Source organism: Tupaia chinensis, unplaced genomic scaffold (assembly GCF_000334495.1).
Source record: "Tupaia chinensis unplaced genomic scaffold, TupChi_1.0 Scaffold000146_1, whole genome shotgun sequence".
Classification (NCBI taxonomy): Eukaryota; Metazoa; Chordata; class Mammalia; order Scandentia; family Tupaiidae; genus Tupaia; species Tupaia belangeri.
Window position 1 is genome coordinate 12,962,266 of NW_006159616.1, and position 24,855 is coordinate 12,987,120.

Sequence of the window (24,855 nt, forward strand, 5' to 3'; positions counted from 1 at the left end):
GCCCGCCCCCGCCCGCTGTGCTCCCCGCGCCCCGCACCGGCGCCGTCCGTGCTTCCAGGCCTGCGCGCGGGATCTTGCCTCTTTATTATATTATTATTGTTATTATTGATTTTGTAAAAAATGCTATTTATATGTAAAGCTTCCCTCTGTACAGAGCTCGATGTTCATTTTGATCCCGGCCCGCGTGCGTCGGGAGGCGCCCTGGGCTCCCCGCGCCCGGCCCCGCTGGTGCTTCCGGACCCCGAGTCCGTCTCAGGACAGAGGCGGGGACCCCTCTGGTGCTCCGGTGCCGCCCCCTGCCCGCCTGCCCCGCCCGGAACGCGCGCAGCTCAGCAGCTGAAGGACACAGGCTGCCGATGACCCTTTTCCAGCTGAAGTTGGGGGATCTTCAGGGAAATAGAAGGTGCTCTTGTCCGGGGTAGGAAAGAGGAGCAGGGGTCCCCAGGGCTGAGGCTGAGGCGGATCCTGGGCAGCCGCCCCGAGTGCTCCTCCCCGCGGCCGGCCCCCATTCTCACTACCACGCAGGGGTGGGGTGGGAGATTCCTCATTGCTCAGGACTGGGACGGGCGCTGGGGGCCGCGGGGCTCGTCTCTGGCACCTGTAGCGTCAGGGACTCCCTTGAATGCAGCTAAGCCCCTCCTCCTACATGGGGAAGGGGGTGGTCAGCACCGGTGACACTACAGCGACCGTCGAGGAAATCTCATGGAATTAGCAGTGAGCCCGGAGCTCCGTGGCCGCTCTGCCTCAACCCAGGGCCTGGCTGCCGCATTGGCTCCCTTCGGGCTGGGGTCCGGGCAGTGGGGTGACTCCCAGGCCCAACCGTATACCCAGTGAGGGTGTGTCCACAATTGGAAGAGCAGCTGCTGGGGTGCTGGGGGCGATGGCGAGGTGGCTCAGCTACCTTGGTGGTGCAGACGGAAAGGATGTGACTGTTCTTGGCTTTAATATCCAAAATGGAAAAAATACAAGAAAGTTGTACAGTATTTTTCCTGTAAAGGTTATTATTCTACATAGAACAAAAAGGAAAAAGGCAGGCGGGCGCACAGAACCGCCTCCAGGCCAGCCCTGAGGTTGAGAGCGGAGTGCAATTTCTCCTGTGGGATTTCGTGTAGCGTTTATTCGAGGCCTTAACAGTTTGAGGCTGTCTGTCTTCACACTAGCACTGATGGGAGCTGCGTGATTCCAACTTTTAACTTGAATTTTGTAGAGACAAAAAAAAAAAAAAGGACTATTACTGTTGATACAAGTTTGTAGTTAATTTAACATTTGAGTTTCTATTGGTTATGCGTGTGGCTTTTTTAGGGCTTTTTTTTTTTCCAGTTTGTTTTACTGTTTTGTTTGGGATGCTTCTTTGCTGGTGCGGCCTTCCAGCTTTGGTTCCCTTTTCAAAACATCCTCCCTTCCTGGAGACTGAGGCCATGGAAGCCCAGTGTGGGCCACACCTTACCTGGCAGGCACACACCTGGCCCTCAGCCCTGCGGCCCTCAGGATCACGGGCTGGCCCAGGCCCCATGGAGAGCAGGCTGCCCAAGGCCGCTGCTGTCCACCTTTTCAGGGCTCAGGGCCACCAGCCAGCGTCAGGTTGGGCCATAGGGGGGTAAAAGGGTAGGGTGGAGGCTGTCACCCAGAAGCCTCCTCCCCAAAGGTCTCTAAGGGGAGCCTGACCCAACTGGGGGCAGTGGCTTACCTGTTCTTTTTTCCCCTCCCCCCTTTTTTGTCCCCTTGGCTGCCCACGGCCAGAAGCCAGGACCATCTGCACTGGAGAGGGAGCAGGGAGGGAGGAGTAGTCAGACCGGTGTACCTGATGCAACAGGAAATAAATGGTTTCTAGACAGCCCTCACCAGAGCCTCCTGAATGCTGTGGGCACCAGGTGCTGCTGCTGCTGAGGGTTCGCCCAGACTGACCTGCCACAGCCCCGGGCGACTGCCCTGCCACAGCCCCGGGCGCCTGTGGGAAGGAGTTTTGTAAAGGAAAAAAAAAAAAGTTTTTCAATGTAGCAGAATAAAAAAAATAAAAAAATAAAATAAAATAAAGAAAAAGAAGAAGATGCCGACAGTGCGAAGTCTAGCCTTTTGTAACCTTCATATTGCACAGTAGGACTATAAGCCATTGCTAGCTCATTTTGAATTTTAACGTGTAATTTTTGTTTTTATTTTCTTTCCGTGGGGAAAACAATGCTTGATCCACCAATGCTCTTTTTAATGTTTTATAACTATGTATGTGTATATATATAAATATAAAATAATATGTATGCACATATGTGTGTATATATCTATATGTATATACATATAGAGATATATAGAGATATATAGAGAGGTTTTGAGACAAAAATGCAGAACATGAAAACCGAACTGAACAGCGTGTGCTCTGATTACTTGAATCTGGTCTCCTCGGCACCTGGTTATTAAGAACTGAATATTTTTCCACTTGAATTTAGTGCTATTAGAAATTTAATATATGTGTTTTATTTATTTGATTTTTTTTTTGCATGACTGATGCAAGGTTTGACATTTTCACTCAATCAAAACTGGAAAAAAAAATCGATCAAGTTACCTTTTACTTTTAAAAATCACCCCCCCCAAGCAGCTGTGACCTGGCTTGTATGGGATGGTACAAAATGGCTGGGAGGCGTGGGCCAGTGGAGAGAAGGGAGTTGGTCACTCTTCACCCCTGCAGGGACTGGGGCAGACAAGGTTTATCCCTAGGCACATTTTCACTCAATAAAAACTGGAAAAAAAAATCGATCAAGTTACCTTTTACTTTTAAAAATCACCCCCCCCAAGCAGCTGTGACCTGGCTTGTATGGGATGGTACAAAATGGCTGGGAGGCGTGGGCCAGTGGAGAGAAGGGAGTTGGTCACTCTTCACCCCTGCAGGGACTGGGGCAGACAAGGTTTATCCCTAGGCATTAGGCCAGGCTGTTGGGGAGGGGGCTCAGACCCTGCCCGGCAGAGGGTGGCCTCCCTAGCCTGAAGCCCTACTTAAGGCTCAGGATTCACCCTTGGGCCCAGGCAAGGCCTCCACCCATCCCCAGGACCCCCATCCTGGCCAACCCCCTCCTGTTCCACTCGGGGCCACTGGGCTGGTGCTTGGCAGGGCCGTCCAGCTGCCTCCTCCCTCCACTCCTTCCTCCTTCCTGCAGAGACCTGCCCGGGCTGGGAACGGCGCGTACCCGGATCCGATCCGGATGCTGGCACGGCTCCTGCAGAGCCAGAAGGGGCTGATTCCTGGGTCTATAGCCACCAGCCCAGGGCCTGAGCTGCCAGCCCTGGTGCCCCCATGGCTGGGCTCCCGAGCACAGGCCTCCCCGCTGCTCCCAGAGCTCAGGTGGCTGCCCCGCTGGCACTGGCACTTCTCACTGGTGGCCAGCTTATTCAGTCATTCACTGGCATCATCTCGCCAGCCTGCCCTGAGCTGACCCCTAGGGAGTCGGAGCCTACCAGGGTTTTAGGGAGGGGATGTGTGGGGTCCACTGTGTCCTTCCAGGCCAAGCAGCAGCTCGTGTCCCACACGCCATGGGGGAGGCATCACACCTACTGTCCCGTGGTGGGAAGACGCAGGCTCCGGAGCTTGCTGCCGGGCACACTGCTCTCTGCTCCCGAGCTTGGCGGCTCAGGCACGGGCCGGCCTGGGACAGGGCCGGGGACTGCTGTGGGAGCAGCCTCTCCCTCAGTGCGCTGGGCTGAGCTGCTCGGCGCCAGCTCAGTGTCGTTTTCCACCACGAAAGCCTCTAACCAGCCCCAGCGCAGAAGGCCCTTCCCTTTCTTCTTCCCTCCTGGAACACGGCCCACAGGCTATTTACATAAATATGTTTGTAACAGACACGAAAATATATACTTTTTCCTGTCTTATTAAAATGTTCAAGTTGGAACTCGCCTATTGTTTGTGGATATCTCGATTCTGTTAAATAAAACAGTGACTAATTTATGGGATAAAACACAAGTTCAACAAATTAAAACCATTATTGGAGCTTCACAGGCCCTGGTGGGCCGAGCGGCCCTCCTGTGGGGGCTGAGGGGGGACAGGGAGCCAAGTCCCAACCTCAGCCGGCGGGTGGGTGTGAGCACAGGCTCCCACTGGGCACCGGGGCGGTAGGCAGTGGGGCAGGGGCAGCTCTCGGACTCAAAGGAGGGAGGACAGGGTCTCAGGACTTTCTGCTGACCTTGGTCAGACCCTAGGCTTCCCACTCCCAGCATGCCCTCGGGTGTCTGGGAATGGGTGGGTGGGCCTCAGCAGACCCCCACAGGCGGAAGCAGGGTCCAGCCTAACCAAGGGCAGGTCAGCTTCCATGGTAGCCTCCCAACAAGCAGGGGCCAGGGACCGACACTGGGTCTCCGGGGGCCCTGAGGGGGAGCTCTGGGGAACAGGATGCTGCGGCCAGGCCAGCCCCCAGCTCCAAGTGCAGGCTCTGCCCCGGAGGACAGAAAGAAGGACCCAGTCACCCCAGCAGACACTTGTGCCCACTCTGAGACTGTGTTCCACCCCTGGCCCGGGAGACAGGAGGGGAGCCTGCTGCTGCAGGTGGGGCCCCGCCCAGGGGCGGGAGTGGGCCCCGGCCCAAAGCATTCCCTGTGGCTTGCTGGGCCCAGCAGGAGATGCAGTAACACAGGTTTCCATTCTGGGGTCTAATTAGTGCGGTGTTCAATGTTCCTACACCAAACCGGGGCAAAGTCGTCTGGAAACTCTTGGAAAGCACCAGAACCAGCTGCACAAGCTCATGGCTGAGCTCAGGGGCCTGTCCGCAGACCCAGCCTGGCTGGGTGCTACCAGTAGCTGAGTCACCCATGGGAGCCAGGCCTTGCCCCCAGCCCACCTGGACACCCAGTGACAGGCCAGCCCCCTGCCTAGGCAAATGCGGGTTGTCCATCCATTGTCACGAGAGCCCTGTGCAGTCGGCCTGCCTCACAGCGAGCCTTTGCCCTGACTGGTGGGTAAAATGCTGCTGCCTCCAGCTCGCTCAAAAAGGCTGGAATCCTGGAGACCCTGCTGGGAATGCACCGAAGCCACGCCTGGGCTACCCTCACTGGGGAGCGCCCCATCCTCTGAGGAAGGTCAGAGAGGAGGCGGCTCCCAGGAGGCCCAGCCAGCCCAGAGCAGCCAAACACCGCCATGTGGCCTCTGTAAGCCCCACCCCTACACTGGACCAGCGACTCCAGCTCCCCACCAAAGGACCTCCTAGGCCCTGCCCAGCCTCCCAGCCTCCGAGGCTAGCAGCCACACCCTGGGTCTGTAGGGCATCCCTGAACTGCTAACGCCCTGTCGCAGCACTCACAGGGCTGCAGGACTGGCAGAGTGGCATCGGTGGATTGTAAAGAAGGTCCTTGTGGCACTTGTCGTGGTCCTTACAGCAACTGCCAGGCACTGTCTGTATGAGGTTAAAAGCACTCTCGTCTCTTCTGGGAGAGAACTGCATGGCGCCCGACCAGAGCAGGCAGGGCTTGCTGATGGTTCAGGTGCGATCGCCCCGCAATGCTGGTGGAGACCGCAAACCTGTTCCATATTTAACAGGGCCCAGGGACGGGGGTGGAAGGCACGTGGGAGTGGGGACAGGGCAGAGGGGCCTCTCAGAGTGTCGGGACCCACTGAGTGGTCCTGTGCATGTTGGAGAGTGCCCTGGGCATGGAGCACATGGCCACGCGCCCACACAGCACCCTGGAGGTGCTGGTTGAATAATGCCCCTTGGCCAGGCGCTGGCTGGTCCCGGGGTGGGAAATGCCTATGCAGGCAAAGGGGCAGGACCGAGGCCTCCTGCCAGAAAGGACGTTCAGGGCTAGGGAGGTTGGGCCACGCCTGGGGCCTCCCCCCAGGTGTGCACCTCACCTAAGGCTGGTGTCCCAGACCTGTGGGGTCTCCTTGGTGCCTTTGTACCTGTCCTCTCAAGGCCCTGACCCCCTTCTTTGGGTATCTTGGCAGAAACCAGTTTCGACACACAGCTGAAGAAACACCTGACTGAGGCAAGTGCTGAAGATGGGCGGTAAGACCCACCAGAATGGGCCCGTCCTCCTCCCTCCTGGGCCCAAGGACAAGGACAGGGACAAGGCAGTCACCCAGAGGAGAGGGAGGGGGCTGGGCCCAGGCCACAGAACCACTGTCTCAATGCTCCTGGCTGGCTCGCAGTGGGGAGGGCAGCAGAGGGGGCCTTCTAGAAAACTCTCGCACTTCCCGTGAGTGTGAATGCCCTTGAGGACAACACATTCCCCGTTCAGTAAGATAAGCAGGTCGCAGGACCCTGAAGAGCAGTTTCCCGCCTTTATTTGAATACAGACAGAGACAGACAGAAAGGACGAGAGGCTCCATGAGCACACAGTGACATGCCGGAGGAGGTGCAGTGGAGAGGGCAAAGGCTCTTTTCCCAGCTGGGGTCCACGGGTAACCAACCGCACAGGCGATGGGAGCCCCGGCACCCTGCTTCTGCTGGAGGAAGCAGCTTTAGCCACCAGCGGCTGGCAGCCACCACAGGGATGTTCCTCGCGCCTGGCCCGCTCCTCGGGTACCACAAATGCAAAGGGAGGGCCCCTGCTCATGGCAGAGCCAACAAGGCCCCCAAGAAGCCGGGAGCGCAGGGTGGCCAGCCTGCAGACTCTGAGCACTGGGGCTAGCTCTTTCCTAAAGGACACTTAATAAAAACGCGATGTAATTGAGTTTAATAATCTCCTCCCTTCCAGAAAGGGCCTGACAGGCGCTGCCTGCTCTCACTTCTGCCCCATTCCAAATATTTTTACCTTATTTGGATGAAATGCATTATTTTTCTAATGAAAGGCTTTTTTTCAAAGGGCTGTTTTCCCTCGTCCAGCAGCTGCCTTTATTAGGCAGCACTCACGCCGTTTTGGGGAGGGGTTTTTCTCTCCCTGAAACCTTGCCAGACTCGCTGTCCTCAAAAGCCGAACTCAGCGCTCAGGACCCACAGAGGCAACAGGCTCCGGGCCCCAGGTCCATCCTTTCTCCTGCGCACTTGAACCCCAAGGACCTGTGAACCATCTCCCAGGATGGAGAAAACTCATTCCACCCCCACTGGGGCCAGTGAAGCCCCGCGGATTCCTCTCTTTGTAACCCTTGCTCTTAAAGAGGTGGACACAGGGAGGCCTCTGTCACGGTGACGGCTCACCTCCGCTGCCCCAGCTCCAACAGTTCTGTTTCTGACCAAAGGAGTCCTCTGGTCCACCTTTCTCATCCCCTGGAGGAGGGGCCACTGAAGCTTTATGGGCAGTGCCACGTGGCATCAAACTAGAGGGGGCCATGACTGCCCAGTGACCAGCCTGTGAGGACCTAGGTGTCCCATGGCCTTGCCCGCACTGACTCTCTGACGGTCCATGCCAGGTCTGCCCCCTGCCTCCTGGACACTGGGGCTCCTGAAGGCCTTTGAGGGAGCGGGGCCTCTCATCTGAGCTAGGCTGGTGCCCCCTGGAACTAAAGCCTGGCAAGGAGGCAGGAGATGGAGGTGCAGAGATGGTGGGGAGCCGCAGTGTGGCTCTCAATCTGGGTTCTGCAGAAGGACACGTGGCCAGAACCACAGACCAGGAGTGTCATGAGGAAGATGTGTCCTGTAGGCCACATGCCAGACCAGGGCTGGACACTCAAGAGGGTGGGGGCAGGCCAAGTCATGGTGACCCAAAGTCTTAGCAGGCCCTTTGGGCCTGGGAATCAGAAAGGGTTTGCTGCAGACGGACAGGGGAACTGAAAGGGACGTGCCAGGTCTGGGACAGGATGGCCCAAGCCCAGTCTCAGCCCAGAGGGCTGTCTTCCTCCCTGCTCCCAGGCTAGTGCAAGCTGAGGCCAAGAGCCTGTGCCCGCTCAAAGGGCTGGTCCCGCACTGCGTGGCTCCACCTGCAGTGGTGGCCACTGCCCAGGCACCTTCTACTTCAAAGCCACTACGTCTACATAAGGCACGGACATTCTAGCGCCCACAGACCCCAGGCTGGGCCCGGCACTTGGAGAGACGAGAACGCCCCTTGGAAGGAGCTTCTGGCTATGCTCTTCCGGTTTGAGCTAAATGCTCTGTGAAGGTTAAAGGGAGACAGGGAGGGCGAGAGGCGGCGGAACAGCGAGCAAGAACACGCTCTCCGGGGAATGCTCGTCCGTCGCACCCGCTCAGGTCTCTATCTGGCCACACCGGAACCTTCCCCTCCTGTGGTCAGGAAAACAGCCCTGCTGGAGGTACCTGCACTGAGGGACAGACCCCTCCATCGCTGGAGGAGCAGCCGTGGTCCCCGCCTGGGGGAAGGGCCAGGCGTGGAGAAGGCAGGCGCTGCCCCTCAGGCCCCCTCTGGCCTGAGCTGAGACCCGCCTCAGGTGCACGGGTGCCTGGAGCAGACAGGGAGCCACAGGCCGGGGTTAGACAGTGGCGACTCATATTTATTACAAGTATGTACAGTCGTGTCTTATATCCAGAAATCTATACATGATCACACAGACGGACACGTGTTCCTTGGTGGAGAGACGGACGAGGGCTGCTGATGGGCCAGGCCCACACCCGGCTCCCTGCAGCGAGTCCCGTCCCGCCAGGGATGAGCTGAATCGTGACACGGCAAGCGAGGATGGTCAGAAGCGCAGTGACTTTATTTGTCTGGAGGACAACGGCACACAGGTGCTTGAGGCTGGGGACGGGCGCCCGAGGGCGGCATAGGCCAGGAGCCCCTGGCTATGGGGACAGGGCCCAGCCCCAGGGAGGGGGCGGGCAGTAGCTCCCCCTGCACCCAGAAGGTGGGAGGCGGGACGGCACTAGCTCTAGCCATGCATGGCGTCACGTTAGTCAGGACACTCAGCAAACACACCCTGGACAGGACGGCCGCCCGGGAGATGGTGCTGGGCGAGGGCTGAGCCCAGGGCTTCGGCGCCCGCGGCCTGAGAACGAGGCCAAGGGCCCCATGGCCTGGGGTGAGCTGAGGACTTACAGGTGGGGTAGGGGCTGGTGTCCAGGTGAGGGGGGGGCTAGGTGACAGAAACGCGACCCCCACAGTGCCACTGGGGCCACAGCACAGCTGAGAGTTCTGTCCTCGGCCTGGGCTCAAGGCCGCCCTCCCAGAGCCAGAGGAGATGGCAAGGCCACAGCCACAGGACCACAGGCTGGATGGCATCCCGGGCTGGTGGCGGGCCTAGTCCCGCTCATTCTCATTGCTGGCGCCCTCGGGTCGTCGCAGCTTCTCCACCTGCTCGTTGATTTGCCCATCCCCGCCCCGCCGGTCCTCCCTCTGCACACCCAGGCAGTCCTCCTCGTCCACGTGGCTCACGTCGTCATCCTCCTCGTCCTCGTCCTCCTTGTCCTCCCTCTTCTCCTCCTCGCCCTGCACCTCCATCCTCACCTGGCCCTTGACGTCCACCACGCCCTCGCCTTCCTCCTGGGGGCCCAGCAGGTGGTATGTGGCCGTGGAGCCCTCGGGGCTGTGGCTCTCCTTCCCAGGTGAGGACGATGTGGACTCGTTGCTGACTGGTGAGATGTCGCTGCTGCTGTGATGGTTCACGGCTGCGGGGCTGGAGGGGGACGGCGACTTGACGGGGATCTGCCAGGAGGGGATCTTTGGAGCTGACGGGGATGGCGGGAATTGCCTCCTGCAGAGGAGAAGACAGGCGAAGGTCGGTGACCACATCTGGGGCTCCCACTCAGAGCCACTGGCAGGGGACTGGTGAGGAGGGGCGAGGTGACAGAAACAGCAGGACAGCACCTGCTCTCCCTCCTTTCAGGGTCAACCTCTTGGCCAGTTGGAGGCTCCACCCACTGACAGCAGAGCGCTGCTGCACCCAGGGGCCCGTGGGCCACTCTGCCCTGGGCAGGGCCCGCCTGCCTTGACAGCTGCTGGCGGCTGGACCAGGGCTGCCTTCCCTGGAGCCCACTCTGGCTCCTCAGCACTGTCCTGCCTCCATTTCAGTGGCCAGGAGAGGGAGAAGGCAGGGACCCTACACCCCAGGATCTCAACTCTTAACTTGTCTCTGCCTTAGGCAAAAGGTGACAGCAGGGAGGCCTGGCCACTGGCCAGGGATTCAGAGATGTCAGAACCAAACGGGCGATGTCGGAGCGCTCTGCCAGCAAACCTCTGAGCCCAACACTTTGGCCAGGGAAGTGCCGGCTCTCCCTCCCTCCACGTGTGGCCCTGGGCCAGCCTAGACTAAAGCCAATTCCAGAGGGGCCTGGGAGGTCAGGTCTACTTGGCAACATCTCAGAAGCTCTAGGACAGGCAGGCCCATCTCTGCCTGAGCTGAGAGGCCTGAGCATTGCCCGGTCCTGGCTGCCACTGTCCCACCAGCACCGGTCCCTCCCTCAGACCTGCTTTGGTGAGGCACACGTGCCAGGCAGGACTGTGTTATTCACCAGGGTCATGGAGGCTAATGAGAAACTCAATTTGCAGTTCTTTTGGTTCCAAAGTCACCTGCCGGCCTGCTCGCCATCCCCCAGCCACCAAGGCACTGACCTCCTGGGTTAGGAAAATCACTTTTCTCCTTGTGACAGCCATGGGCCCCTCCCTGAGCCCAGCCACTTACCCCTCAGGGAGCACCAGGAAGCAGGGGGCTTGGAAGATGAGGTCCTCTGGTTGGGATCCTCCCAGCCTTGACCTCTGGTGAAGCCCGCCTTGGGTGCCATCGTCCTGCCTCCCATGGCCCCATAGGCCCTGGCCCAGCCGAGAATCAGTGCCCTGAGCAGGCCTCCCAGGCTGCGGTCCAGGCAATGGCCAAGCGTCCCAGCGCCTCAGGACCGAGAGCTTCCTCAGTGCTAAAGCCAGGACAGACCCAGGCAAACCAGGACAAGCTGGTCACCACACGCCAAGGACTGTGCTGGTGACAATGTGCCATCACTGAGGAGGGACAGCAGAGATGTCGAAGAAGCGGAGGGGCAATGGACAAGTCTGCCTATCCCCTCCATCACAGGGCCCTTCAAACTAGACGGCTTAAGACTCCTGACCCCCTGGAAGGTTTTTCTCTGGGACCAAGCTGTCACCGAGAGGTCACGGGGGCTCAGGAACGACGTAGTAGCCTGTCTGGAGGCCCTGTCTCTGGATGACTCACACTGAGGAGTTCTCTGTTCAAAATCCTGGTTTTGGGCTCGAGCTGTTCTGGCAGGGCTAAAAACCTTATACTTCAAAATCCTCATGGGTGCTGTAGACTGTCACCCAGGGAGCAAGGAGGGAGGGGACTGTTAGGGAGGGAGCGCAGAGGTCAAAGGTTTGCAAACCATGTCGGAACCATGTGGCTCAGTCAGGCTGGACAGGTAGGCTCCTGGTGCCACTGCCAAACCAGCCTGGTGCTCCCACTGCCCGCAAAAGGCGGGGACCAGGGCAGAGTCCGGGGCCTTCCCTCCTACCGATTTAAAAGAAGCCCTTTCAAGGAGTTAATTTCCGACTTGAGCTCGTTGATATTCTGGGACTCCAGGATCCAGTTGGTGGAGGTGGTGGCCTGGAAGTCAAAGCACAGGGAAGCGGGTCAGCGTGGCCGGAGGAGCTGCAGCTGCCCCAGGCCCCTACAGGAGCAGCAGGCCCGGGGTGAACGGTGACCTCTGGTGAAGCCCGCCTTGGGTGCCATCGTCCTGCCTCCCATGGCCCCATAGGCCCTGGCCCAGCCGAGAATCAGTGCCCTGAGCAGGCCTCCCAGGCTGCGGTCCAGGCAATGGCCAAGCGTCCCAGCGCCTCAGGACCGAGAGCTTCCTCAGTGCTAAAGCCAGGACAGACCCAGGCAAACCAGGACAAGCTGGTCACCACACGCCAAGGACTGTGCTGGTGACAATGTGCCATCACTGAGGAGGGACAGCAGAGATGTCGAAGAAGCAGAGGGGCAATGGACAAGTCTGCCTATCCCCTCCATCACAGGGCCCTTCAAACTAGACGGCTTAAGACTCCTGACCCCCTGGAAGGGTTTTCTCTGGGACCAAGCTGTCACCGAGAGGTCACGGGGGGCTCAGGAACGACGTAGTAGCCTGTCTGGAGGCCCTGTCTCTGGATGACTCACACTGAGGAGTTCTCTGTTCAAAATCCTGGTTTTGGGCTCGAGCTGTTCTGGCAGGGCTAAAAACCTTATACTTCAAAATCCTCATGGGTGCTGTAGACTGTCACCCAGGGAGCAAGGAGGGAGGGGACTGTTAGGGAGGGAGCGCAGAGGTCAAAGGTTTGCAAACCATGTCGGAACCATGTGGCTCAGTCAGGCTGGACAGGTAGGCTCCTGGTGCCACTGCCAAACCAGCCTGGTGCTCCCACTGCCCGCAAAAGGCGGGGACCAGGGCAGAGTCCGGGGCCTTCCCTCCTACCGATTTAAAAGAAGCCCTTTCAAGGAGTTAATTTCCGACTTGAGCTCGTTGATATTCTGGGACTCCAGGATCCAGTTGGTGGAGGTGGTGGCCTGGAAGTCAAAGCACAGGGAAGCGGGTCAGCGTGGCCGGAGGAGCTGCAGCTGCCCCAGGCCCCTACAGGAGCAGCAGCCCTGGGATGACCGTATCCGGTGCGCCAGCCGGGCCATCCCGCAGAAAGGTTCTGCCACTGCTCACTCAGGGATCTGTCTGTTTCAACGACAACACCCTTCAAACACACGTTCGGGTGGCACTGCCTGGCTACCGGAGGACGCGAAGGTGTGGCTCCTTGTCTTTGGTGACCACATGGTACACAATCACTGCGGCCCTAAGGCTCAGCGACAGGCTGAAGACTGCAGTCTGGGGTGACAGGGCGTCTGGGATCTGTTTCGGAATGACCAGGGCAGGGGCTAGGTGGGCGGGGATGAGGCTGCCGGACTGTGGGGGGAGCCTGTGGTTCACTCTTTGACCCCTCCACTTCTCCATGTGTTTGAAATGGCCATTAAAACAACAACCAGTACAGAAGCGCACAGCATCACCTACCCCCCACCTAGATGCCCTCCCCACCAAAAGCAATCCCACCACACAGAGGTGAAGAAGGGGCCGAGGGGAGGCGGCCACTGCACTGTGGACGCCATGGGCAGGGACCTGAGCCGGGCACCCAGAAGTCAGTCAGCTGCGGGCATCTGGGCCCTGCTCGTCGCGTTCCCAAATCTGCAATCTCCGGCAGTCCTAGAGGACAGTCCTCACCATATGACTTTTCCAGTGCTGGTCAGAGACCCTGGCTCCCAGCTCCATGATGGCAGGGGTCCAGGCTCCCCAGGGCCATGGAAGACACCCCTCTGTCTGCAAAGCGACCTGTGGGCCATGTCACCCCTTCACGGCATTCTATCGGGAGATCTCTGCAGGGTCGGCAGAAAGGAGGAAGCCATCCATAGGACGCGCCTTCGATCCCTCCCTGAAGAGGGCCTGGAGAGGGGAACCGCACCGTCATCTCTGACAATGCCCCCGTCCTGCGCACCTCTCCACTCTCACCTTGACAGTTTTCCAAACACACTTTGGACAGCCACGCCCCGTTTCCGGCAAATCTCATTGGGATGGATGGAGAAGAGGACAGACACACAGCAGCCCCCCGGAAAGGACTGCTGGGGGCCGGGCCCCTGTGAAGTATCTGTGAGACTAACGCCAGGCAAGAGGGCTTCAGTGTGAGGGCCCGGGTCACCAGGGCTGTCCTACGCACACAGATGAGAGGCGCAAGGCTTCGCTTTCCTGGTACTGCCATCCATGGCTGGCAGAGCATAGCCCCTGGCTGTCCCTGCCTCCCTGCCAGTCTGCTGCAGATCTCTGGGCAGCTCACAGAGGCCTGGCCTCTGACCTGGGCGGGGGTGCCCAGCACACCTGAGCAGCAAGAAGCCCCTCATAGGGCACTGGAAGTCTGAGGTGGGGACAGTCAGGCAGTCTGGAGTAAGAGTGCGTGCACACCCATCACCCTCACACACATCCCCCGGGGGCCCCCACTCCAGACCACCAGACAGCGAGGCCCCAGGAGCCACTGTTCTGGCTTCTCTGAGACCTTGAAAGCTCCAGCAGCCCATTAACAAGGGAGCAATTTCCACTCACCGGCCTACAAAGGACTCGGATTTCCAAACGCATATGGTGCCAGATGCCAGGATTTAGAAATAAAATCTGACATCTGGGGCTTTTTAGCCAGTCTCTTTAAAAAACAGTTGTAGAAAACTCACAGCCTTCAGTTTTATGTAGGTTTTTTAATTAGTTAAAGCTCTTCTTTTTAATTTTTTACAGTGCTCCAGTAGGAGTTGGGAAGCCCGATATAAAAACTTACATTACAGCTGAGAAAACACAGCTCTGAGTCTTTAGTTTATGGGGTAACCAAAGTCCTCACACACATGGTGAGATACCAAGCCCGTGAGCCCTGCTTGGGTGAAGGGAGAATGAAAAGGGGCCAGGGCGGTGGGGAGGCCGCCAGGGAAAACAAGCCCTGAGATCTCTGCAGGCCACTCAGAGCAACCCCACGTCCCATCCCCTTTAAAAACACAACACGTGCTCTTAATTTTAATGCCGACAGCCTGAAAACGGTTTCCCAGGGTCTGGAATGGCTTCTGGCCCCAGGCAGGCCACCAATCCGAAAGACCAGCAGAGAGGCCAGCAGGGCAGCCGTCTGCAGAGAACACGCCCAGCGGCTGGGGTGGTACCAGCGCCCACTGCAGTCCCAGGAAGCACAACTGCGCCTCTGTGTGCGATGGATACCCAGGGAGCAGGTCTTGGGCCCCTCTGCACAGGGAGCGCTCCAGATCCCACTGGCAGTGGGAAGTGCATGTGTGCTGAGCATGTGCCCCACGTGCCTTTACGTACATACTGCACAGGAGCCAGAATGCAGCGCCCACTGGCCATGGGCTACGGGAGAGGGGAACAAAGGGCAGGCCGGTGGTGTCTGGAGCCACAGGACCACCATCTCCTGGGCCTAGTCTGCTATGACAGTGCGTCAGGGATGACCCCTGCCACATACCCACAGGACCCACAGGGCTTGTGCTCCTGGGAGCTCGCTGGAGTCGGGCACTGTTCTAGCATGTGAACAGCCCGGTGTCTTACAGATGAGAAAACTAAGACTCAGAGAGGTTAAGTAACTTGCCTATGATCCCACAGCGAGCAAGTGACAGAACCAAGATGATAGGGCAGGCAGTCTGACCCTCAGATCTGACACTGCCAAGACTGCTTCATTAGAGAAGTGAGGCAGGGAAGCAGCAGTCCATCACAGGTAGTTCTGATTCCTATAGGGTGCCCCTGAACCCAGGAAACCCCGGTTTACAGAACTGCTCCCTGTAGTGGGTAAGCCTGGTACCTCGGACCAGACAAGGGCTGGAAACTGACCATGGCACTGCTCTCGCCCTGTTCTCAGGAGTCTCTCCTAGCAACGCTGCAACCTGCAGCTGAACGCACAGGTGGAGGCTGTTCCACGTCTACGCAGACGGCCTCCAGAGCTGTGGGGGTGTGGCTGCCACAGGAAGTCCACAGGCGGCGGGTGGTTTTCGCTCCCTCCTGTTGGGAGGTGACGCAGAATGAAGGGACAGCTTTAGTGGCTAAATACCACGCCGACCACGCAGTGACTGCTTCTTTTCTCTACAAGGGCAGGGTCTGCTCCTGCTGTGCAACAGTGAGACCAGACAGCAGGTGACGATGAGCCGGGACCATGGGCCAGCCACGGGCACATCCGTGGGCACACAGGACACGGGCAGGGGGGGGCTATGCAGGACAGACCCAGGCCTGGAGGGAGCCAGAGGGCAGAGACCAGTACCTTGGCGGTGGCCAGTTCGTGGGCAAGCTCCTGGACCTTCTGCTGCTGCTGGATCAGCAGCTCCTGGACGGAGGCCAGGGTTGTCTGTAACTGAGTCACTGGGGGAAGAAGCAGGCGCGTCTCTGTTAAATTGATACACACACGTCTTCCCCTCTCGCGGTCCACGCACCTTTGAGCCGCCTGTATTCCTGCACATCTAATTTATCTGCAGACGTCGCCCCCCCAACCCCGCCCTCCGCAATCCATATAATTTATCTGCACTCTGGGTAATCTACCTGCACTGTATCTAACCTCTAGTATTTCTACTTTATCTTTCTATTGTGTAGTTGTCCATGGTCAACAGTATATCCGTCCAAAACCTCTCCCCTCTAATTATATCTGGTTATGATTTGCTTGGCTCTTCCAACTTCCATAATGCCTGCATCACTCATCTCGCAGGCCTCACGGTGTCCTTGTGGAACTCGTGGAAAGTCTCGAGTCCTGGGAGAGGTGCAGCTTGGGTCTCCGCAACACCCAGGAGTGGCTACACAGCACACCCTGCTTCCCCTGCTCCTTCCTGCCCTCCCCGCCTGATCTGAGGCTGCCTCTGGGAGCACCCTGGAATCATGTGACCCATCTGTCTGCGGTGCCACCCATGCCAACCTTCTAGGAGCACACGGGATGGATCCACCAGGGGACTTTGGAGGGTTTCCGCAAATGTGTCCCAAGGGACACAGACTCGTGCCTGGGACTGGTGGTTCTTCCACCAGCCTCAAGTTTTCAGATTCAGAGCCTCCATCTGGTAAACAAGTTTACTAGAGAAAAGCCACCTCTGGCGCGACAGGTCCCAGCTAATCTGGGCCGTCATCGGGGCAGCGGGTAATGAACGCAAGCCCTGTGGAGTCGATAACAGAGGAGGTGGCCGGGGTCCTGGGAGCCACAGTAATTACAGACTCTCTTGACCCTGCCTTGGGTTCTTAGAGGGAAGGGGGAAAATCACTGAAAACCCCCCTGAAAACCTCATAGAAGCAGAAATTAAAAATGAACTTTACAGCCCTTAGAAAGGCTGTCATTTTATTCCCCTTATTAATATTCTGAGGTTGGGAGCCTTTCCGTAAAAACATAATTAATTGAGGCCGCGCCGACAGTAAACAAGCAATTTCAAATTAAACCGAAATGACGGCGGCTTCATTTGCAAATGTGAACAGATTCTCAGAGCAGATAAATGAAGTCACCACATAAAGTGGAGACGGAGGGGAGAGGGGAGGGGGCAGAGAAGGGGCTGCTCGGAGAAGGCTCTGAGGGGTGACTTGATGGAGTCATTAATCTTTACCTGTCTGGGCCACGCTGCCACTCAGCTCCGAGAGGCTTGCCTCCATCCTCTCCAGCTGCTTCCTGTCCTCTCGGCCTCCCAGGATGAGGGGGAGCAGGTACTTCTGCAAGAAGCAGGACGGGTGTAAGGCCCAGGTCCCCACTTGGGTCACCCTTCAATAAACTCTCACACTCTGCTGCCCAACTTCCTTTCGGTCAGTCCCAGGTTTTAGAAACCGTAAGCAAACACCCTACGTGAGCCAGATTCCTGAAACAGCTCCAAGGCTGTGACCGCAACTCTGCCTGAGTAGGGACAAGGCCCGGGTCGGAGTATACTTATACTCAAGGACATCGGCATGATCGGTAGCGATGGAGAAGTGTTTTGGGTCTTTTACTTACTTTTCTTAGCAACGCTATTACATTTTTAGTACTACTTTAAAAGTTGTAGGATACAAATGTGGAAGATATACAAGACACTGATGCCACGGGGGAGCTCCAGGAAGGGGTGAGTGTAAGGAGCGTTTCGTTGCACTTTCCCGAATCTTTAACATCTGACCTTGTGAATGAATCACCCACTCAGGAATGAATGAGTAAAATTAAAAATTACTTGAGAAACTAGATGAACATCGACAACAGGTTTAGAGGCCCCTTGTTCTTATAATGACTAAAGGATCATTATGGGTCATCTAAGGCGGCTAGCAGAGGCCGCCACACTCTTTACCTAGAGCTTCGAATCCTTAGAACAAGCTCCTTCGTGTAGGAGTCAGAAGCTGTCAGACTTCCTCAGAACTGAAATCCAGGGCAGGAGGAAGAGGGATGGCATGATCCCAAGAAACTGGCCCTGGGGGAGAGAACCCTGATGCTGCAGGTCATCGAAATGAGGAGGCTGGGGCCTGGGCACATTCAGAAAGAAGGCAGGTGGGGCGGAGTGGGAACTGGCTGTGGGACTTAGAGGAAGTGCAGGAAGGGGTGGAGGCGGGCAGCAGGGGCAGGGGCCCAGTGGGAGAGCAGGTGAAAAAGCAGGTGCCTGAGATCCAGGTCAGGATGTAGAGACAGCATTACCAGACAGTGCCAGGGTTAGCGAGGTGCAGGCCTGGCAGGTATGACCCATGTACAACTTTGGTTCTTTAATGTGTCCAGGCCTCAGATTAAAAAAAAAAAGATGGAAACTTCTCCATTAAGGCTTCTATACTGGGGAAGGAAAAAAGGTCTCTCACGGGGCGTTTGTGGGAGAACTCATTTCAAGAGTGACTCCTAAGTGAAGATCATTATTTAGCATATGTTATAGAAGCATTTTCTATTTTGCAAAGTGCTTTTCAACCACGGTGTGAGTTATTACCCACAACTGAGCCGAAACTCATCAAATGTAGCCTTTGCCAGGGTTAGCGAGGTGCAGGCCTGGCAGGTATGACCCATGTACAACTTTGGTTCTTTAATGTGTCCAGGCCTCAGATTAAAAAAAAAAGATGGAAACTTCTCCATTAAGGCTTCTATACTGGGGAAGGAAAAAAGGTCTCTCACGGGGCGTTTGTGGGAGAACTCATTTCAAGAGTGACTCCTAAGTGAAGATCATTATTTAGCATATGTTATAGAAGCATTTTCTATTTTGCAAAGTGCTTTTCAACCACGGTGTGAGTTATTACCCACAACTGAGCCGAAACTCATCAAATGTAGCCTTATGTTTCAGGTGGAAAATGCCCTAAGTCGAGAAATCCTCATAAGCATAACCAACTAAACGCGCTTTCTGAGACCGGAGACAGCAAGGGAAGGTACATGCACGCCGCCGCAGCCTAAATCTTTACCTGTTTGTAAAACAAGACGGCTGACAGCTTCTTACTGTTTTATTTTTTTTAATTTAAAGAAACTATTAGCAGATGTTTTAGAAATTCCCTGTCACCACTGGGACAGATATTTCATGTCTCTTTTCTAAAGCAGAGGGGGAGACTGGGGCTTGGTGGGAGCAGCTGACGATAGCTCTGCGTGAGCACGCCCGCTGGGGAGCTACGCTTCCACCTCCGCAGGGCTCAGGCCGGTTTGGTGCTGCTCAGCAGGGCCGAGGCACTCACTTGAGAATTCTGGGCCAGCGTCTGAATCTCCCCGCGCTTCGACGCACTTGGTGACGTGGAAGGGGCTGTGCACACACTGGATGAGGGTAGGCATTCGTTCCCAGACAAGTCCTAGGCCCCAAGACATTTTGCTTCTGGATTTCTGACATGACAATTTTTAACTCCAGAAATAGATGTTACACTGAAAAAATTATATTCTGCTATAAATCTGCCATTAGCTTTTGTTCTGAGTCAAAAATTAAGAATCCCAGGGCACAAGGTTTCAAGTACTAAAAGTTCGTGTTTCAAGTACTAAAAGTTACAATAGTGAGTCTGGGCATGCATTCAGGTCATTTAAAACAAAAGTCACAGGGGCCGGCTCCGTGCACTGTTCGAGAGAAGCCAGATCCTGGGTACGGCAGGTGGCGTGCTGGTTAAGGGTGCTAGACTCCCACATGGCCCACCATGGTCTGAGTCCCGGATCTGGCAGCTTGCTTACTCATTTTCTCTCTCTCTCTCCCTCTCTGGCCAAATTAAAATAACTAACTAAATAAATAGTTAAATAAAATAGTTTAAAAAGCGAGAGAGAGAGAACCCAGATCCCACATGGCGACCATCGTTCAAATCCCTGCGTCCCTCAGCCTGAAACACACTGGGCACGTGAACGCGATGGGCCGGAGGACAGGGATCGCAGTGTGACCAGACCCTGTGGAGTAGGTGTTCACACGTGTCCCTATGCCTCTCCCGCCCTCCTCCTCTGTCTCTGTCACCTGTGCACTCTGTTATACATAAAGGAAAATTTTTAATCCCAAAAAAAGAGTGGAGGAACTGGTAGCCTCAGAAGAGAAAGGGGGTCCTCTCCGGAACCAGCCAACCTGGGAACCATGTGGGCTCTGCGTCTTCTAAAAGAGACTCGCTTACTTCAAATCAGAGTTGGGCCTTTACCCTGGAATCAAGGAAGCAAGTGTTCACTTTGTGCCCTCAGTTCTGCGGTGCGCAGTGAATGCTGGGGTCCTGAGGGATGCCTGGGGAAAAGCCCAGATTTATATACATACCAACATAATATGCAGAAAACAAAAACCAGATGCTGAAGTCCTCAAAGTTGGGGTTTTGTTCAAAAGTCATTTACTTACTTATTTATTTATTATTTTAATTTGATATAGGGCACGTGCACTCACCAGAGAGAGAGAGAGAGAGAGAGGGAAAGTGGGAAAGCAAGCCAAGTGGAAGTCCAATGCCTTAACCACCACCCCACCTGCTGGCCCCAAGCTGGTCTTGAATACTAAGCTAGAATAATCGCAAATGTGGGGCTTCCACGTGCCAGGCACAGTTCCTAGCACTCTGTGAAGAACCGCTGACCCTTTCGATCTTCATGACAGCCTCATGAGGCGTGCACTATTACCCCATATTACAGATGACAAAGCTACTACTAAGTGGCAGAGCTCAGGCGGCCGGGATCTCAAGTCCATGCTCTTAACTACTCTGCCACTGTCCCGAAAGCTGACGCACTGCCACCTACGTGCTGATCTCAATACTTGGCCTAGACTGCGGTGGATGGACTGCACAATCTCCCTGTGGGCAGAGACATCATGGGGTGAGGTGGGATGGGGAGGGGAGAGAAGAGGAGAGGAGAGGAGAGGAAGGGGGAGGGGAGGGGAGGGGAGGGGAGGCAGGATCTGAGTGGCCATCTGGCTCTCAGCCATCCCAGTTCTCCCAGTCACACACTACCACTGGGCCCCAGGGCTGAGCACCATCTGCAGGCGGTGCCTCCACACAGCTTGTGAGCCAAGGGCTGCTGAGGAGGGCTGGAAGCCAAGGGGTGCAGGGGCACGGCCCACACAGCTGCTGAGCCGGGCACTTACCTTGTAAAGCTGGTGAAAGCCAAATGCAATTCCTGCCATGATGATGGCCAAGGCGCCATAGTCTCGCCATCGGGAGCCCACGGGGCCTGGTGGGGGGAAAAAGGAGGAGTCAGGAGAAGAGGCACACAGAGCCCTCCCCTCGGGGAGAGATGAGCCCACGCACCTGGGTGGCCCTGTCTCCTGGTCTCAAAGGAGGGGCCAGAGGGACACAGCTGCAGGAAGATAGTACACGACTGTCAGGAACACCAGTTCGGTCCTGTCCCCTCCTCCCTGGCACTGGGAGCCATCTGCCTCTTTGGGACTAAGTGACAGCTAGCCACCAATGCTGCCTGTGTGCTGCTGGGTGGAAGCTCCAGCGGGAGCCAAGCGCCTGGCTGGGGGTGAGGGAGCAGAGATCTGAAAGCCTACAGCATGCGCTCTCCCCTCAAGGAACAAAGGCGCAGTGGGGCGGTGGGCACACGCGTGGGTGTGCATAAATGCACCCGCACATGCCCATGGCAGACAGAACCAGGGGCGGGGGACGGCGGGGAACTGCTCCCTGTTCTGCTCTCACACTGAGCAGGGCGGGGTGACATGAGTCTGAAAATGACCAGCAGGGCAACTTCGGAGTGATAACATCCATAAACGGGGACACAAGAGTGGGGTGTGGCAGGGCCTTGGAGGTGGGGGCAGGAGAGGAGGAGGTGCGAACGACAGGAGGTGTCAATGTGGACCAGGGTACGCTTCCGTTTCCGGGTCTCACCGAGAGGAAGGCTGAGAGGAAGGCTGCGCTGGTGGGAAACCGCCTTAAAAACAGGGCTCAGGGGAACAGAGTGAAGTTCAGGGAGCCTGGAGGAGCAGTGGGTGGGTGGCAGGGGGCGGCTGGGGCCAGGTGGAAAGCAGGGCCTGGGAACCTGGATGTTGTTCCACGAGCAGTGGGGAGCCACGGAAGGATGTGACAGGCCGGGCCACACCAGAGCGCATGTTAGGAGAGCACGGCCGAGGGAGCTCCCAGCCGGGCAGGGAGCAGCACGGCAGAGGCAGAAAAGCTGCGGAAGCGGCTGCCTCAGGTCCACAAGGCCAAGGTGGCCAGGACTGGGCCAGGAACCAGACCAGGAGCGGGGCTGGACTGTCTCAGAACCACATGCTGCAGTGTGAGGACTGGAAGTGGGCGGCCGGCGCCACACAGGAGCAGCTCGCGGCCCATTCTCCACTCCTTGCACAGGAGGAAAGGAGCTTCCTGCCTTAGTCTTCCCCACAGAGTACTGGCTCACAAGTACTTTCCATCCATAACCTATTTCTTCTCTTTGTAAAATTTATTTAACCCATTTCTTTCTGTGGGAGGCAGAAAGAGACTGAGAGAGAAGGGGTGGGGCAAGGCCTCTCCAACAGGGTCCTAATGCTGAGATCTACCCAGTCCCAGCCAGTCCAGACCACAGGCACGCGTGTACGTGCCCAGTGTGCCAGGGAGGTCCCAGCTGACCTCCTCCGTAATCGTGTCTGACCCGGGAGCATCCCAGACAGCACGGTCTCCACTGGGAACGCCCTTCTGGAGCTGCTATGTCCGGGCCACCAGCAGGTGCTCTAAGTCCTCTCAAAGGACCCACTGACCAGACACAGACTGAGGCCCTGGTGCCAATGGAACTTTCCAGAAGGCACTGCCCGGCCCCAGGCATGCTGCTGGGGGAAGGAAGCTGGACCCCGGAGGGAACCCGTCAGGAAGTGTGAAGAAGAAGGAGCAAGTCCTGAACCTGCTGGAAGGAACATCACAACCTGGCTGAGCAATGATGAACTCACTTGTTCAGAGACCTGTGAGAGCCTTCACCTCTCACCTCTGACCCGAGGTACTGTCATAGTACTCCTGTTTCATGACAAAAGGAGAGGAGGGAACCAGCAGTTAGCATAATGGCTATGTCGCTGGACTCCCACTTAGTCGACCGCGGTTCGCGTCCCGGACCCGGTGGCTTAAAACTTAAGCCGGGCGCGTGTGCGTGCGTGCCCAAGATCCCGAGAGGAGAATGGAGGAGAAGGGATTTGTGGCATGACCATCTCCCCTGGGGGGTGATTTCTCGCTTTCTGTCTCTATGTCTCTCTCTGTCTGTCTGGCAAGTGCACGCGCCCTATAGCAAAAACCTCTCCAAAAAAAAAAAAAAAGAGGAGAGGAGAGCTTTTCTTAACATAACGAGGTCCACACCCTTACAATTACCCAGACCCATTCTACACAGAAAAAGCAGATTGGAGCCAAGTACTGAGGACCATATGACTCTTCTTCTTCTCTAGATTATAATTGCCACAGTCCCCACTACTCCCTATTGTCATACCAAGATACCTTCACCTACTCCTTCCCTGCTAGCCTGGTGAGCGCCCTATAGCAAAAACCTCCCCAAAAAAAAAAAAAAAGAGGAGAGGAGACAGGCCTTAAGCCCACACCAGGGGGGAAGGGTGCGGGCGTGGGCATGTGTGGAGGAGGGGCCAAGTCACACAGACCCCCAAGTGAGTGAAGAGGACACCCCCCTCCTCCCCAGGCTGCTGAATGGGGCTCTCAGAGACAGAAGGGACACAGATGGAGGGACCTGAAACTTTCCTTGGCCACCACACTCCCCTGCTCCTGCCCATGAATTCCACAGAGACTCCCCAGGGGCCCAGCCTGGAGTCTGGGTCACAAAGCTCATCAGCATACGGCCTCTCCCGCAGGCCCCCACTCCCGTTTTTGGTTGGACGTTTCGTGAACAGGGTAACGTGCATGTGGCTTGAGCATCAGTGTAAGCCAGCCTGCTGCAAAAAGGCTGCTTCCTCCACCAGCAACAGCCACTGTGGCCGCCTCGTGGTCATCCCCCCGGAGAATCTGCACACACACGGAAGGCTACACAGACCTGTCTCCTTCTCCGTCCCCCATCTCTCAGTCTCCTTGCACAGCACCCCAGTTTGGCTCACTGCCTGCTGAGGGCTGTCTCGCACGTTTCCACTCTACTGTTTCACGAAGTGTTGCCATCAGCGACCAGGCGCCCTAGCAAGTCCCCTCCCACACAGGTGCACGCCTCCGCCTTCCAGGGGGCGGGGTGGGAGGTACACGCACCTGCAATTGTGAGGGGTGCTGCCAAACTGCCTCCGTGGGGATCTGACCAACTCACGCGCCAGCCTGCACTGGGCACCGCTTCCCACGGCCACTCGGCACAACGCGCTCTCCTGGCGCATGGTTCCCGCCTGCACCTCAGTGAGGGGCACCTCACTCCGAGCACTCATCTTACTCCGGGCCGAGCACCGTCTGGCGGGTACTTCCTCTCCTGTGAACTGTACGTTCTCCGCTGTCGTACTCAATTTCCTTCATCACTGTAGAGGGATGATCGCAGGATCGCAGACCTTCGTCTGCGATAGGAATCGCAGTATCCCCTCCGGTGTATTTTCCTTCTGACCTTGTTTGTGGTGCCTGGCAGCACGCAGACACTTCAAGCCTTCATCGGTATATTCTTTTCCGGGCTCTGGGATGCCACCAAGCAAGGATGTCCCTGCTCTCTCCTGTGGCTGGGCCATGACCTCAGTGCTCAAGAAACCATCACAGGAGGAAAACGACACTGACTTGCCCCGGAGTGGAAACCCCCACTCAAGGCAAATCTCTCTTTAACAGGGAGCTCTGAGACCACTGAGGAAGACAGATCTTGCATCTTAGTCCCGAGGGCCTGGGAACTCTGAGTCCCCATCAGGCCTCTCTCACCTCCCCCTTTCTCTTCTAGCCAGCTTTGCTCTGCATGCCAGATGCAAAGTTTAACATCTAGTACAAGTTCATTCTGAGGAGGAAGGAGTGAAGGCAGAGGAACTGCCACTCTTCAAGACATGACTGCTCAGAAGGGCTTTAATCTGCACCCAGAACAGCCACCTGTACGGCCAAAATCTGCAGCAAGAACAGCTTCAAAGGCGGCCAGTGTCCCAAAGAGCACGTTCTGATATTTCAAACGCCCACTCGGTACCTTACAAGGACATGGCTGGAACCTGGATGCCGAAGTGCTTAGAGCCCAGTGCTTGCCGAACGGCTCCACTCTCCTGCAAACAGATCTGGAGCGCAGCCGTCTGCCGGGGCCCTGAGCAGCCAGGCTGGGCAGGCG

General features: G+C 56.8%; 2 protein-coding genes across 2 annotated transcripts in view; one reads left to right on the forward strand and one right to left on the reverse strand.

Annotated features, from left to right (window-relative positions):
* LOC102477238 (zinc finger protein castor homolog 1-like) overlaps positions 1-7,899 on the forward strand; it is a 14,041-nt gene extending 6,142 nt beyond the window's left edge. Inside the window, exons 6-10 of the mRNA XM_006145445.2 lie at positions 3,144-3,328; positions 4,369-4,522; positions 4,635-4,770; positions 5,915-5,975; positions 7,758-7,899. Coding sequence (XP_006145507.1) covers positions 3,144-3,328; positions 4,369-4,522; positions 4,635-4,770; positions 5,915-5,975; positions 7,758-7,899 — 678 coding nt within the window. The remainder of the gene's footprint in view (positions 1-3,143; positions 3,329-4,368; positions 4,523-4,634; positions 4,771-5,914; positions 5,976-7,757) is intronic.
* A 635-nt stretch (positions 7,900-8,534) lies between these two features.
* Positions 8,535-24,855, reverse strand: part of PEX14 (peroxisomal biogenesis factor 14) — a 188,712-nt gene continuing 172,391 nt past the window's right edge. The window contains exons 5-9 of the mRNA XM_006145345.3: positions 20,777-20,862; positions 16,892-16,994; positions 15,580-15,677; positions 12,228-12,319; positions 8,535-9,547 (exon numbers count right to left, since the gene is read on the reverse strand). Of these exons, the coding sequence (XP_006145407.1) occupies positions 9,094-9,547; positions 12,228-12,319; positions 15,580-15,677; positions 16,892-16,994; positions 20,777-20,862 (833 nt within the window). The 3' untranslated portion in view covers positions 8,535-9,093. The remainder of the gene's footprint in view (positions 9,548-12,227; positions 12,320-15,579; positions 15,678-16,891; positions 16,995-20,776; positions 20,863-24,855) is intronic.